The sequence below is a fragment of the Panthera uncia genome, chromosome D1, assembly GCF_023721935.1.
Source record: "Panthera uncia isolate 11264 chromosome D1, Puncia_PCG_1.0, whole genome shotgun sequence".
Lineage (NCBI taxonomy): Eukaryota > Metazoa > Chordata > Mammalia > Carnivora > Felidae > Panthera > Panthera uncia.
The window spans coordinates 50,658,075-50,674,459 of record NC_064808.1 but is presented as its reverse complement, the minus strand read 5'-3'; the positions used below and the strand labels follow the sequence as shown (position 1 = coordinate 50,674,459).

At 38.1% G+C, this 16,385-nt stretch overlaps 1 protein-coding gene across 1 annotated transcript; it reads left to right on the top strand.

Annotated features, from left to right (window-relative positions):
- Positions 1 to 300: 300 nt before the first annotated feature.
- LOC125913600 (olfactory receptor 52N2) lies at positions 301 to 1,263 on the top strand. Its single transcript, XM_049618823.1, has one exon. It carries the CDS (start codon positions 301 to 303, stop codon positions 1,261 to 1,263), a length of 963 nt encoding a protein of 320 aa, XP_049474780.1.
- The last annotated feature ends 15,122 nt before the right edge of the window (positions 1,264 to 16,385 follow it).

Here is a 16,385-nt window from a genome sequence, read left to right as displayed (position 1 = left end):
TGGAGGAATGTAAGAGGTGTGCTGGAACTTTAGAAAGTGAGGTAGATACTTAGACAAAATATTCAATGAGCCTCCAAGTAGTACTGTTTAGTTATTTTTAGACACCACAGTTCAAAGACTGTCTTGCTAGAGTAGAGGAAAAAAATAACAAGCTGCTACCATGACAAGGTTCATGGCATTTGTGAGTATTATTACCTGAACTACTCCCTCTTATGTGGTTTCTAAGCCCACCTCTCTCTCTCCTATGCAGAAAGCAAACGCTGATAAAGAGCATAAAATGCTCTCCTCTTCTCCACAGTCATGTGCGGGGAAAACAGCTCCAGCCTGACCCCGGGATTCTTTATCTTGAATGGGATTCCTGGGCTGGAAGCTGCACACACCTGGATCTCCCTGCCATTCTGCTTCATGTACGTCATCGCTGTCGTGGGGAACTGCGGGCTCATCTACCTAATCAGCCATGAGGATGCCCTGCACCGGCCCATGTACTACTTCCTGGCCCTGCTCTCCTTCACAGATGTCACCCTGTGCACCACCACTGTACCCAATATGCTGTGCATATTCTGGTTCAACCTCAAGGAGATTGACTTTGATGCCTGCCTGACTCAGATGTTTTTCGTCCACATGCTGACTGGGATGGAGTCTGGGGTGCTCATGCTCATGGCCCTGGACCGCTATGTGGCCATCTGCTACCCCTTACGTTATTCCATCATCCTCACCAACCCTGTCATCGCCAAGACCAGTCTTGCCACCTTCCTGAGGGGTGTGCTGCTCATTATCCCATTCACTTTCCTCACCAAGCGTCTGCCCTATTGCCGGGGCAACTTCATTCCCCATACCTACTGTGATCATATGTCTGTGGCCAAGGTGTCCTGTGGCAATTTCAAGGTCAATGCCATCTATGGTCTCTTGGCAGCCCTCCTAATTGGGGGCTTTGATATGTTCTGTATTTCTGTGTCTTACACTATGATCTTGCGGGCAGTGGTGAGTCTGTCATCTGCAGATGCCCAGAAGAAAGCCTTTGGTACCTGTACATCCCACATATGTGCCATTGTGATCACATATGTTCCAGCCCTGTTCACCATTTTTACTCATCGTTTTGGGGGACAAAACATTCCCCACCACGTTCATATCCTTATTGCTAATCTTTATTTGATGTTGCCTCCTACTCTGAACCCCATTGTTTATGGAGCCAAGACCAAGCAGATCCAGGAAGGAGTGATCAAGTTATTTTTTAAAGAGAAAACTATCTTAGTTATGAAATAGATTCATGAGTTAATATGCAAAATCAAAGAAAAACAAATGTTTCAGAGGAGATTCTTGAGCGTCAGTTTAAAACCAATTGGTTCACTGCAGAAAGCAATGTTCATTAAATATCCACTATAATGATAACTGAATTTTTCCTTTTTTTGGGTAAAGCTCATCAATGATAAAAATTAATTACATAATTAAGGAAATGTTTCTTGAACTTTAGGACATATTTTTTAAAAGGAATTCACATGAATGTAATATCAAGCCTTTTTGGAAATCACTGGACTTGCTTAGATTCCTAATGTGCTTTGCATGTAGAGCAAAGTGCAAATGGGATGCACACTGGAAAAAAAAAATTCCTGATCTTATGTTGGGGATTTATCTGTTCTTGGTAGAAACCCATTAAAAAAGAAATCTCAATGTCTGTTTCTTAAAGCCCTTCAAACATGGTTTAGTGACTGCATTAACCCTTTATTCCTTTCATTGTGTAATTTTGTCTAACTTGGTTCAGTTGTATAAATGATCTCATGTCTGTCTAAGCTGTATTGAATTTCCACTACCAAGGAGAATAATATTCATGTATTTCTATCAATATAATGTGATTAAAAGATGGGAAAATAAGCAAGGGAATAAAACCATAAAATCTTAAATCAATGTTTTGAAGATAATTCTGGGAGATTTTTAAAGCAGATATAGAATAAGTCTTATAAATGGCTGTGAAGTGGTAGCAGAAAACAGGTGATTCACCAGCAAAACTGATAAGCATTTGGGTTTGGCTGACTTTATAGAATTTTTTTTCCAGCCTTAGTCACCAGAGCTGAAAATCTTCTATAATTTGATTCTAAAGTGAAGTTGATAGCTTAAAGAAAGTATACATAGCAATCAAGTCATTCGCAAACATCGGCCCTGTGTCTAGTAACCAGGCCCTGTTCCCACACAGCAAAATATGGAGAACTAAGAACCTGCATTCACATCACTGTGGGGACTTAACAGGCCTGAATATACCTTGCATACTGATTTCCATTCCCTATACCCAACTATATACTAAGGAAATCTAGTTCTGGATGAAAACTTTCTGAGTTTTGTAATTTCATTGCCAATCCAAACCTATACCACCACTGGTAGATGTAAAATGCACGTTTATTAACATTTAAGTGCATCATTGAAAGTTGGCAGAAAATTATGCTATTCTTCCCCTGGAATTTTGAAGACCGCAATACATAACATGGAGTTTTCTGAAATTATATTGCAATAAAAATGCTAGTTTGTTATTAGATGATACTATGTCGGTATTGAGGGTTTCTAGCCAGGGTGACAGTTTGAGTATAAACAGGAGCATACAATTCCCCCAAAGCTCCAAACATATGGAAAAACTGAATTAATTACACTTAGAATAATTAGAGTAAAACGAAAATCAAATAAATAAACTAATAAAGATTTGAACAATGAAGGAAATCACAGAAGCAATGAGGAAATGAGAACTCATAACCAATACAAAGACTTACTCAAATGACTTCAGTGTTGAGACTCTTGCTTATGTGTGAAGTCTGTACAATGTGAGAAGTCTAGAATAAGGAATCACTATGCAATCTTTTTTCTTTTTTTCTTTTTTGACAGAGAGAGAGAGAGAGCGCGCATATGTGAGCATGTGTGCAAGTGCACTCATCAACGGAAGGGCAGTGGGAGAGGGAGAGGGAGAATCCTAACCAGGCCCCATGCTCAGCAGAGAGCCTGCAGGGGGCAATCCCACCAGCATGAGACCTTGATCTGAGCTGAAATCAAGAGTTGGACACTCAACCAACTGAGCCAACCAGGCACCCCAACTACAGTCTTTGAGTGGGAACTAAAATATCTATGACTGCCAGCCCAAGATAACAGAAAAAAAATGTATTACTATGATAATCTGAGGAAATACCAATGCAACACATATCACTACAGATGGATCCAAAAAAGATAGATGCATACAAAGACATTTTCTGGCAATAGTCTTTTACTATACATTCAATGCATCTTTGTGCTTAACCCCACACAAAGATACACACCCACCTTCAGCATAATGAGAAAAATTGCGAGTATAGAAAACATTCAGACAAGAAGTAGATATTGAAAGGGAGGGATAAATATATAAGGGTATCTATTAGTACATTTAGTCCACTAATCTTTACTAATAATTATCATAGGTGGGTTCTAAGTATGGTGGACCCTGATTGCAGTAACCTCTGGTAATTGTATATTGTGCACTAGCAGCATGGTAATAGAAGAATGCTCCCTTAGAAGGAGAGAAACACTGATTAAACTTGGCTTGAAAGTGACATTTGATGTAGGAATCTGAATATTATTCTCCTCTCCATGTGTACATATGACAAAAATGAGAAAGAAAAGAAACAAAGATATTGATACATGCTTGTTGAAAAACACTGAGAATATACAAATGTAATTCTGGTTGAAGATGAATAAAGAGGGGATAGCAACACCATCACAGAATAATTTTATTGTGCCTATTATAATGTTCTGGTAAACAAGGGAGAAGAAATAGCATGCAGAAAAATGAAATGGTCTCACAATTTCAGAATTGTTGATGAATGAATTGAAACTGTAACGGTAAATGAAGTGTTTATGGTTAGATTAAAAAGACTAAAGAACGTATCAAAAATGCAGAAGAGGAGGGGCCAGGATGGCGGGGAAGTATAGGAAGTTTTTTTGCCTCTCTCAGCCCTGAAACTCAGCTAGATCAACATCAAAACATCTTTCACACCTAGAAAACTGATGTGAGGATTAACACAACAATCTGCACAACTTGAACCACAGAATTCAGCAGGTACATGGCACAGAGTGGTGAACTGGAGGAGAGAGAATCTGTGGAGTGTAGGGAGCTGTTTTTGCTTGGGGAGATAGGATGGACACAGTGGGAAGAGTAAGGAAAAGTACTCCCCCCAAAAGCAGCTGGAGAGAAAGAGAAAGAGTGGAAACACCCATAAGGGACTTAACAAAAAAGGAAGAAAGGAGATAGGAGAGGCTTTAAATACCATTAAATCTCTATAAACAGGGGAGTGCAGAATCTGAAACTGCAACTCAATACCTGGTGGAGCTTTGGTGGGAAGGGTGAATCCCCAGGAGCATAATTAATTAGATCTAAAAGGTTCTTGGTCCACATGGGGAGAAGTGGTTTCCTTGCTGAGAGGACATTTGGTAGAGGCTGTGTGGCCTCCCCACAGGCAAAGTTCCCAGCGGACCCTGGAGAACAGCCACATTTGCTGATTTGGGAACAAGGACGTGAAGGGTGAAGACTGGTGCCAGATGTGTGATGTGATTTACCAGTATCCCTGAAACGCTGCTGCTACAGGATCCCATGAAAATTTTCTGGGGTTGGCTGGCACTGGGCTGCAGTCTCTGGGCATCTGCAGCAGCATAGCTACAGAAATGTTCCTGGTGGTGGCTAGCACCTGGCCATTGCTCAGTGAGATCCTCCCTAAGAGGGTCTGAGTAGGTCAAAGCCACAGGGCTTTCAGAAGTGAGGGGTTTGGAAACACAGCCCATCTAAGATAAAACTCAGGAGGAAGGTGCCACCTGGAAGGCTGATGGCTTGGTTGCATACAGTGTATTAGTGGGGAATAGATGGAAGCCAGAGACTAAGGAAGGGTGCTAGACTTCCAGTATGCGAGAGCACAGAGTTCTGATACCAGAGACTGGGTAGCTGGGAGATACCTTTTTCACCACTCCTGTGCATGTGTACATGTGTACACACTCCACAACTATCCACCCCTATAAACTAAGCAGCATCATCTAGTGGAGAATGGAGCAGTTACACCAAGCCCCATCCAACTGCAAAACCACACTCTAGAGGAACACCACAAGTCTCTGCCTGCTTAGTTTACAGACTTCATATTCCAGGGGATGCTGCATGTAACTTCAATCATATTTCATTCTGTTCACTAGTCCATCTATTCATTTTTTTCTTTTTCTTTTCTTATTCTCAAATACAGAGAGAGAAAAAAATTTTATTTTATGTTTTTATAGAAAAGTTTTTTCCTTAATTTTTCCCTAGTTAATTTTTTACTTCTTTGTAAATATTTTAAATTATATTTTACTTCCATCATTTCATTTTATTCTATTTTATTGTATTCATTTTTAAAATTTTTCAAATGTTTTCCTTTTTTTCTTTTCTTTTCCTTCCCTTTTTCCTCTATTCTATTAAGCTTCTTTCAACAACTAGACCAAAACACACCTAGGATGTAGCATCTTTTATGTCATTTTTTTCCTGTGTTGTTTTTCATTTTTAAATTTTTATTTATTTATTATTATATTAATTCTATATCTTCTTGCAAAATGACAAAACAAAGGAATTCACCCCAAAATAAAGAACAGGAAGAAATGCCAGACAGGGACTTAACACAGATACAAGCAAGATGTCTGAACTAGAATTTAGAATCACAATGATAAAAATACTAGCTGGGGTTGAAAAAAAGCATAGGATCCCTTTCTGTGGAGATAGAAGAAGTAACATCTAGTCAGGATGAAAGTAAAAATGTAAATGAGTTGCACACTCAAATGAGTTCCACGGTGGCAAAGATGGATGAAACAGAGCAGCAAATCAGAAATATCGAGAACAAACTTACAGAGAATAATGAAGCAGAAAAAAAAGAGGGAAACTAAGGCAAAAGACCATGATATAAGGAATAGAGAACTCAGTGACTCATTAAAAAGGAACGTAGGAATCCCAGAAGATGAAGAGAGAGAAAAAGTGATAGAAGGTTTATGTGAGCAAATCATAGCAGAACACTATCCTAACCTGGGGAAAGACACAGACATCAAAATCCAGGAAGCACAGAGAACTCAACAGAACTGACCATCAACAAGGCATATCATAGTCAAATTCATGAAATATACAGACAAAGAAAGAATCATGAAGCAGCAAGGGAAAAAAAGACGTTAACCTACAAGGAAAGACAGACCACATGTGCAGGAAAAGTATCCATAGAAACTTGTCAGGCCGGAAAGAAGTGGCAAAATATATTCAATGTGCTGAATCAGAAAAATTTGTAGCCAAGAATTTTTTATCCAGCAAGGCTGTCATTCAAAATAGAAGGAGAGATAAAAAGTTTCCCAGACAAACAAAAACTAAGGAGTTTGTGACTACTCAACCAGCCCTGCAAGAAATGTTAAGAGGGAGTCTCTGAAGGGAGAAAAGAAGAAACAAACAAACAAAAAAGACCAAAAGCAGCAAAGACTAGAAAGGACCAGAGAACAACACCAGAAATTCCAACTCTACAGGCAACACAATGGCATTAAATTCATATTTTTCAATACTCACTCTAAATGTCAATGGACTAAATGCTCCAATCAAAAGACACAGTGTAACAGAATGGATAAGAAAACAAGATCCATCTATATGCAGCTTACAAGAAACCCATTTTAGACCTAAAGACACCTTTGGATTGAAAGTAAGGGGATGGAAAACCATCTATCATACTAATGGTCACCAAAAGAAAACTGTAGTAGCGATACTTATATCAGACAAGCTATATTTTAAAACAAAGAGATGAAAAAGGGCACTGTATCATAATTAAGGGGTCTATCCACCAAGAAGATCTAACAATTGTAAACATTTATGCCCCCAACATCAGAGCACCCAAATATATAAATCAATTAATCACAAACATACAGAAACCCATTGATAATAACACCATAATAGTAGGGGACTTCAATACTCCATTACAACAATGGAGAGATCATCTAAACAGAAAATCAACAAGAAAATAATGGCTTTGAATGACACACTGGACCCGATGGACTTAACAGATATATTCAGAACAGTTCATCCTAAAGCAGCAGAATACACATTCTTCTTGAGTGCACATGGAACATTCTCCAGAATACATCACATACTGGAACAAAATCAGCCCTCAACAAGTACAAAAAGATCGAGATCATACTGTGCATATTTTCAGACCACAACACTATGAAACTTGAAATCAACCACAAGAAAAAATTTGGAAAGACAACAAATACTTGGAGATCAAAGAACATCCTACTAAATAACGAATGGCTTAACCAAGAAGTTAAAGAGGAAATTAAAAAGTACATCGAAGCCAATGAAAATGATAACACTATGGACCAAAACCTCTAGAACACAGCAAAGGCAGTCATAAGAGTGAAGTATATAGAAATCCAGGCCTTCCTAAAGAAGTCAGAAAGGTCTCAGATACACAACCTGACCTTACACCTGAAAGAGCTGGAAAAAGACCATAAAACCTAAAATGAGCAGAAGATAGGAAATAATAAAGATTAGAGTAGAATTGAATGCTATCAAAACCAAAACCAAAACCAAAACCAAAACAGTAAAACAGATCAATAAAACCAGGCTCTTGTTCTTTGAAAGAATTAACAAAATTGATAAACCACTAGTCAGTTTGATCAAAAAGAAAAAGGAAAGGACCCAAAATTGAATCACAAATGAAAAAGGAGAGATCACAACCAACACTGCAGAGATACAAAGAATAATAAGAGAATAATATGAGCAATTATACGTCCATATATTGGTCAATCTGGATGAAATGGACAAATTCCTAGAAACATATAAACTACCAAAACTGAAACAGGAAGAAGTAAAAAATTTGAACAGATCCATAACTGGTAAAGAAATCAAGTTAGTAATAAAAAACCTCCCAAAAAACAAGAGTCTGGGGCCAGATGGCTTTTCAGGGGAATTCTACCAAACATATAAAGAAGAATTAACACTTCTTTTGAACCTGTTCCAAAAAATAGAAATGGAAGGAAAACTCCCAAAATCATTCTATGAGGCCAGCATTACCTTTATTCCAAAACCAGACAGAGACCCTACTAAAAAGGAGAACTATAGGCCAATTTCCCTGAAGAACATGGATGCAAGAATCCTCAACAAGATAATAACCAACTGGATCCAACAATACATTAAAAGAATTATTCACCTCGACCAAGTGAGATTTATACCTGGGATGCAGGGCTGGTTCAATATCTGCAAAACAATTAACGTGATTCATCACATCAATAAAAGAAAGGATGAGAAACACATGATCCTCTCAAGAGATGTAGAAAAAGTATTTGACAAAATACAGCATCCTTTCTTGATAAAAACTGTCAAGAAAGTGGGGATAGAAGGATCATATCATACCTCAAGATTTTAAAAGCAAAGCCAGGGGCACCTGGGTGGCTCAGTTGGTTAAGTGTCTGACTTCAGCTCAGGTCATGATCTTGCAGTTAGTGGCTTCAAGCCCCACATTGGGCTCTGAACTGACACCTCACAGCCTGGAGCCTGCTTCAGATCATCTCTCTCTCTCTCTCTCTCTCTCTCTGCCCCTCCCCTACTCGCACTGTCTCTGTCTCTCAAAAATGAACAAACATTAAAAAAACTTAGAAAGAAAGATTTTAAAGCCATATATGAAAGACCTACCACTAATATCTCCTCAATGAGAAAAAAAACAGAGCTTTTCCCCTAAGTTCAGTAATGTGACAGGGATGTCCACTCTCATCACTGTTATTCAACAAACTATTGGAAGTCCTGGCCTCAGCAATCAGATAACACAAAGAAATAAAAAGCATCCAAATCAGCAAGAAGGAAGTCAAGCCTTCACTCTTTGCAGATGACATGATACTCTAAATGGAAAACTCAAAATATTCCACCAAGAAACTGGTAGAACTGCTCTAGGAATTCAGCAAAATCACAGAATATAAACTCAATGCATAGAAATCGGTTGCATTTCTATACACCAGTAATGAAGCAATAGAAAGAGAAATTAAGGAATCGATTCTATTTACAATTGCACCAAAACCCATAAAATATCTAATAAAACTAACCAAAGAGGTGAAAAATCATACACTGAAAACTATAAAAAGCTTATGAAAGAAATTGAAGAAGACACAAAAGAATGGAAAAACATTCCATGCTCAATGATTGGAAAAACAAATATTGTTAAAATGTTGATACTACCCAAAGTAATCTGCATATTCAATTCAATGCCTATCAAAATAACACCAGCATTTTCACGGAGCTAGAAAAACAATCCTAAAATTTGTATGGAACCAGAAAAGATCCCGAATAGCCAAAGCAATTCTGAACAAGAAAACCAAAGCTAGAGGCATCACAATCCTGGACTTGAAGATGTATTACAAAACTGTAATCATCAAGACAGTATGGTACTGACACAAAAACAGACACTCGGATCAATGGAACAGAATAGAGAACTCAGCAATAGACCCACAAACATATGGCCAACTAATCTTTGACAAAGCAGGAAAGAATATCCAATGGAATAAAGACAGTCTCTTTGGCAAGTGGTGCTGGGAAAACTGGGCAGCAACATGCAGAAAAAAATGAAATTGGACCACTTTCTTACACCATACGCAAAATAAACTCAAAATGGATGAAAGACCTAAACATAACAGGAAACCATCAAAATCCGAGAGGAGAAAGCAGACAAAAACCTCTTTGACCTTGGCTGCAGCAACTTCTTACTCAACATGTCTCCAGAGACAAAACCAAAAATGAACAATTGGGACCTCATCAAGATAAAAATCTTCTGCACAGCAAAGGAAACAATCAGCAAAACTAAAAAGCAATGAACAAAATGGGAGAAGATATTTGTGAATAACAACAGAGAAAGGGTTAGTATCCAAAATGTATAAAGAACTTATCACACTCAACACCCAAAAGACAATCTAGTGAGGAAATGGGCAAAAGACATGAATAGACACTTTTCCAAAAAGACATTCAGATGAAAAAGTGCTCAACATCACTCATCATCAGGGAAATACAAATTAAAACCACAATGAAATACCACCTCACACCTGTCAGAATAGCTAAAATGAACAACTCAGGCAACAACAGATATTGGCAAAGGATGTGGAGAAAGAGGATCTCTTTTGCACTGCTGGTGGGAATGCAAACTGGAAAATAGCTTGGAGGCTCTTCAAAAAATTAAAAATAGAACTACCTTATTACCCAGCAATTGCACCACTGGGTATATTATCCAAGGGATACAGGTGTTCTGTTTCGAAGGGGTACATGCACCTCAATGTCTATAGCAGCACTATTGATAATACACAAAGTATGGAAAGACCCCAAATGTCCATTGGCCGGTGAATGGATAAAGAAGAGGTGGTATACATATACAATGGAGTGTTAACTCAGCAATCAAAAAAATGAAATCTTGCCATTTGCAACCATGTGGATGGAACTAGATTGTATTATGCTAAGTGAAATTAGTCAGTGAAAGACAAATATCATGTGTAGAATTTATGATACAAAACAGGTGAACATAAGGGAAGGGGAGCAAAAATAATATAAAAACAAGGACGGCAACAAAATATAAGAGACTCTTAAATGCAGAGAACAAACTGAGTGTTGCTGGAAGGGTTGTGGGTGAGGGGATGGGCTAAATGGGCAAGGGGCACTGGGATGACCACTGAGTAGTATACATAGGGGATGAATCACTGGAATCTATTCCTGACATCATTACTGCACTATATGCTAACTAACTTGAATGTAAATTTAAAAAAATAATAAATAAATAAATAAATAAATAAATAAACAAACAAACAAACAAATTAACTAATTAGTTAATTTTTAAGAAAAAGAAGGTTGAGGGATGACTGGGTGGCTCAGTCAGGTAAATGTCCGACTTTGGCTCAGGTCATGATATCACGGTTTGTGGGTTAGAGCCCGCATCGGGCTCTGTGCTGACAGATTGGAGCATGGAGGCTTCTTTGGATTCTGTGTCTCCCTCTTTTTCTGTCCCTCCCCTGCTCACACTCTGTCTCTGTCTCAAAAATAAACAAACATGTAAAGAATTCAATAAAAAAAAGAAAGAAGTTTGATAGAATAGAGAAAGGAGAGAATGAAAAACAAAGAAAAAAAGTAAGAAAACGTTAAAAAATTAAAAAATATATACAATAAAATAAAATAAAATGAAATGAAGAAAGTAAAATAGAATAAAAAATTTACAAAAACATAAAAAATATAGTAAAAAAATAGGAAAAAAAGGTTTTATAATAACAGAAAATAAAAATAATTTCTTTCTCTTTCTGTAATCCAAGATTAAGATAAGAAAAAGAAAAAAAACTGAATAGATGACCAGTGAACACAATGAAATCTGCATGACATCACATCCAATTTCCCCTAGAAGTCAATGTATGAAGCAGTTTATATTCTGTATTCAAAGCAGGCTGAGAGACTTGTGGTGGTCCTCTAGGGCTTGGTTGATGCAGTTGGATGAGGCCTGATGTAAAGTCTTCATTCTCCATTAGGTGTCGCTTCTTAGATTACTGTGGTGGACTGGTGTAGCACATGTGCATGGGTATGCTCATGCACAGGAGAGGTGAAAATGGTGTCACCCAACTTCCCTGTCTCTAGCACCAGAACTGTGGGCTCTCACCCACTGGCATTCAAGCACCACTCCCTTTGTCTCCAGCTTTCGTCCACTCCCTGCTTCTACACTGTCTGCATCCAAGCCATTAGCCTGCCAGGAGGCATCTCCCTCCCAAGTTTTATCCCAGATGGGGCTGTGTTTCCAAACCCCTCACTTCTGAGGGCCCTGTGACTTGGACCTGCTCCGACCCTCACTTCCTGCTCCTGGGGATTCGCCCTTCCCACCAGAGCACCACCATGTATGGAGCTGTGGAATTTCTGACTCTGGTCTCCCCTGTTTCTAGAATCCTAATGGTATTTAAACCCTCTCCTTTCTCCTGTCTCCCTTTCTTGTTCAGTCACTTGTGGGTATTTCCACCCTTTCTCTTTCTCCCAGGTACTTTTGGGGGGAGTGTTTTTCCTGTACTCTCCCCCCTTTTTCTGTTCTCTCTCCGTAAAAACAGCTCCCTGCCCTCTGCGGCTTCTCTCTCTCTCAGTTCACCTCTCTACGCCACATACCCACTGAGTTCTGTGGCACAAATCATGCAGATTTTTGTGTTAGTCCTCAGATCAATTTTCTAGGTGTGCAAAATGGTTTGGTGCTGATCTAGCTGCATTTCAGGGAGGAGAGAAGCAGAGAACTTCCATGCTGCTCAGCCATCTCGGCCCCTCCCCCATATAGCATCCCTTTGTGAATGAAGAACATTTTGTTTTCCTTTTCTTGTGTGTGTGTGTGTGTTTTTGTTGTTGTTGTTATTGTTGTTGTTGTTGTTTTTGCATTTATTGCTTGGCTCATGGCACTACCTACAATATGCTTCTAGTGCAATGTTTAACAGGAGGAGTGATCAGGGACATGATTAGGCATAGTGAAGTTCAGAAAAAATCTTATTTGACTACGTGCTTATAATAACATATGTAATTTCTAATAACATCCCTGTGCTTGCTGGTTGATAAAATTCGCTTAGAATTTTATCACACACCCTGAAAAAAGTGTTTGGGATGTTTAGCAAAGTGTAATCCATTGCTGAGACAGTAACTCTGGATTAACCTCAAAGAATTCACCACTGTGTATCATATTTGCTATAGATTTTTATAGGTACCTTTCTTCAGCTCTACTGAGATATAACTGATATAAAATATTATGTAATTTTAAGGTATACAATGCAATGATTTGATACAGGTATGTATTGCAAAATGTTAAGCTCAGCACTGTTACTTAACATTCTTCACCTCACACAGTTACCACTTTATTATTGTTATTATGTTGAGAATATCAGAACTCTATTCTCATAGCACCTTTCAAGAATACAACACAATATTGTTAACTATAGTCATCATTCTGCACATTGGAGTCTGTAGAACCTATTATTTTTATAACAACAATTTTGTAACCTTTGGTCAACATCTCCTAATTTTCCCAATGCTTCTCTCTCTGGCATCCACCATTTTATGCTTTATATGAGTTTGATGTTTTTAGATTCCAAATATAAGATCATACTGTTTTTCTCTGCTTGACTTACTTCACTCAGCATAATCCCTCAAGGCCCATCCTATTGTCACAAATGGCAAGATTTCCCTCTTTTATATGGGTGAATAATATTCCATCGAATATATATATATTTTTTCTTTACCCATTCATCCATCTATAGATACCTTAGTTGTTTCCTTGTCCTGCCCTGTTGTGATAATACTACAATGAAGATAGGAGTGCAGATATTTCTCTGAGATAATGATTCAATCTCTTTCAGAGATTTTCTCTCATGAAAAGTGAGATTGCTGGATCATATAGTATTTCTATTTTCAATTATTTGAGGGCACGCCATACTGTTTTCCACAGTGGCTGCACCAATTTAGATTCCCACCAACAGTGCACAAGTGCTCCTTTTTCTCCACATCCTCATCAGCATTTGTTATATATTGTTTGTTTGGTTTTAATAGTAGCCAATGTAACAGATTTAAGGTGATCTCCATGTGGTTTTGATTTACATTTCCTTTTTGATTAGGGATGTTAAGCACCTTTTTGTGTACTAATTGGCCATTTGAATGTCTTCTTTTGAAAAATATCTATTTAAGTCCTCTGTACATTTTTCATATAATCATTAGGGGTGTTTTTTGCTAATAAATTATATAAATTGCTTACATATTTTGGATATTAACCCCTTACCAGATGTATGGTTTGCAAATATATTTTTCCCATCTGCAGAATGCCTTCTCATTTTGTTGTTTCTTTGCTGTGTAGATTTTTTTTCTTGTAATTTGTTTCCTTAAATTCAAGTTAGTTAACATGGAGTGTTGTATTTGTTTCAGAAGTAGATTCCAGTGATTGGTCACTTACATATAATACCCAGTGCTCATCCCAAGAAGTGCCCTCCTTAATGTTTATAACCTGTTTTGCTGCACAAAAGTTTTTAGTTTGATGCAGTCCCAGTTGATTTTTTTTTAATTTTTTTTAAACGTTTATTAATTTTTGAGACAGAGAGAGACAGAGCATGAACGCGGGAGGGTCAGAGAGAGAGAGAGGGAGACACAGAATCGCAAACAGGCTCCAGGCTCCGAGCTATCAGCACAGAGCCCGACGCGGGGCTTGAACTCACGAACCATGAGATCATGACCTGAGCCGAAGTCGGATGCTTAACCGACGGAGCCACCCAGACACCCCGGTCCCAGTTGATTTTTGCTTTTTTTGTTCCAGTGTCTTTGGTGTCATATCCAAAAATTCATTGTGAAGACTGAAGTCAAGATTGCCCCCTATGTTTTCTTCTAGAAGTTTTAAAGTTTCACATCTTCCATTTAAGTTTTAAATCCACTTTGAGTTAACTTTTGTGAGTGACATAAGATAGGGGTCTAGGGCTTTTGATTCTGTTCCATTGGTTTATTCTGTTTGTATGCCAGTACCATACAGTTTGATTACTATGATCTGTGACATAATTTGAAATCAGGGAGCATGATGCTTCCAGCTTCGTGAGTATTGGTGGTATATTCTCTTTAATTTGCTTCTTGTATATCTATGTATAGATTAACTAAAATTCCTTTATTCACTCACTTGCATTATTAGATATTCATATATTTCCTGATTGGGGCTACTATGAATAAACCTGCTCCAGACATTCATGGGCAAGTCTTTCTATAGACATATATTTTCAGGTTTCTTATGTAAATACCCAGGGGTGGAATTTTTGAGTTATAGAGCAGGTGCATGTTCCAGTTTTGATGCTAGAATTGAGGAATTCACGGAAGGCAGCTATAGTTTCATGTTTATATTGCAATGGATACCAGACGGTTCACATGTTCCTTCAGAAAAAAAGTGTTAAAATTTGAGGGTAGCTGTTGATGCTTTTCCTCCTGGCTCAAACGTATTCTAAATACAGGTATTCCCCACTTTTTGAAAGTTTGTGTTATGCCACCTCACTTTTACAAAAGACCCACATTGGTACTGTTTTTGATAAGCAAAAGAAATCAAAGATTTTCACTTCTTTAAAAAAGGCTCAAAGCAATACTAGCAGTCAGTGTTTTTTTTTACAGTGACCTGTTGCAGAGGCAATGAACACCTGAGCAGACAGAGTGGCCCTGCCAAGCTCCTTCCCTGGGAGCTACACTCAGCATGTCAGCATCAAGCTCTCACAGCTTTGAAGTGTGTCTGTGAGCATCTGTGCTTTATCTCCATTTATTTTGTGCATCCATTAACAAGATGTGCCCTAACGTATCAGAAAAGCCCAAGACAGGTCCAGAAATGCTCACAAAATTTTCCACTTAAATATGTCATATTTGATTCTTTGCTTCATACCATTTCATAGGAACACTCTATATTCAGATAACGGGAGATGTCTGTGTAGATCTAGTTTCAACAAAGCTAAATTTACCTCCTCCCCCATCAGAGATGACCTATGGGACATCTATCTGTGTAGCATCAGAAACATTTTCCCCCTTTTCTTGGAAAAGCCCCCAGAGAAACCACTAAGAGTTGTTATATAGCGTTCCTAAACAATGCTGTACAATTTCCTGAGCAATACCAGTTACAAATGGAGATTTTAAAACATCAGGGTGGGTGTGGGTGATCCAGGGGAAAGAATATATATAAAGATGTACAGAAAATCTGCAACTAGATAGCAGGGATTGGATTTAGAGGGTGGCTGAATGTGGAGGACTAGTTACCTCATTCTTTAGACTTCTGAAACCAAAGGGATTCACAAACTGCCTTTATGAGGGAGGAGAAGTGGGGGGAAAATTAAGTGTGGTTTAGGCACAGTAGTGCTCATGTGATAAGGACCAAAGAGGTAATATTATAGGCAAGCAAATGTCTGCACAATAATAGAAAAGCAATCAAAATCAGAACTTTGGAAAAGACTGCACAATAATGTCTTCTCTCTGTGGATGGAACAGTCTTCCTTGGGAAGTGGTAAAATCTCTACCAGTGAAAATGAATTAGTGCAAGAGTTGGAAGGAATTCCAGTGATAGTGGACCCCAACTTCCCCATGACAACATTTGTGACATATGTCATTCTCCCTTTGCTTCAATACATCTGATGACAGGAATCTTTTTGTCTTACTAGGGATTTCTATCTGCATGAATGAATAACAATCCGACAACCCTAATCTACTTTCCTATAACTTTTCTCGTTCATCATATGTATGACCTTCAAGTGTGCAAAATAATACAAAAGGCAATTACTTGCCTTTACTGCAAGTACTCAACCCAGTTTTAATTATCTCCAATTTCACAACAAAAGGAAAGAAAAAAGAAACAAAACAAACAAAC

Bases quoted from the DNA above. Each gene is read 5' to 3' on its own strand.
- LOC125913600 (XM_049618823.1), top strand. From the start codon at position 301: ATGTGCGGGGAAAACAGCTCCAGCCTGACCCCGGGATTCTTTATCTTG.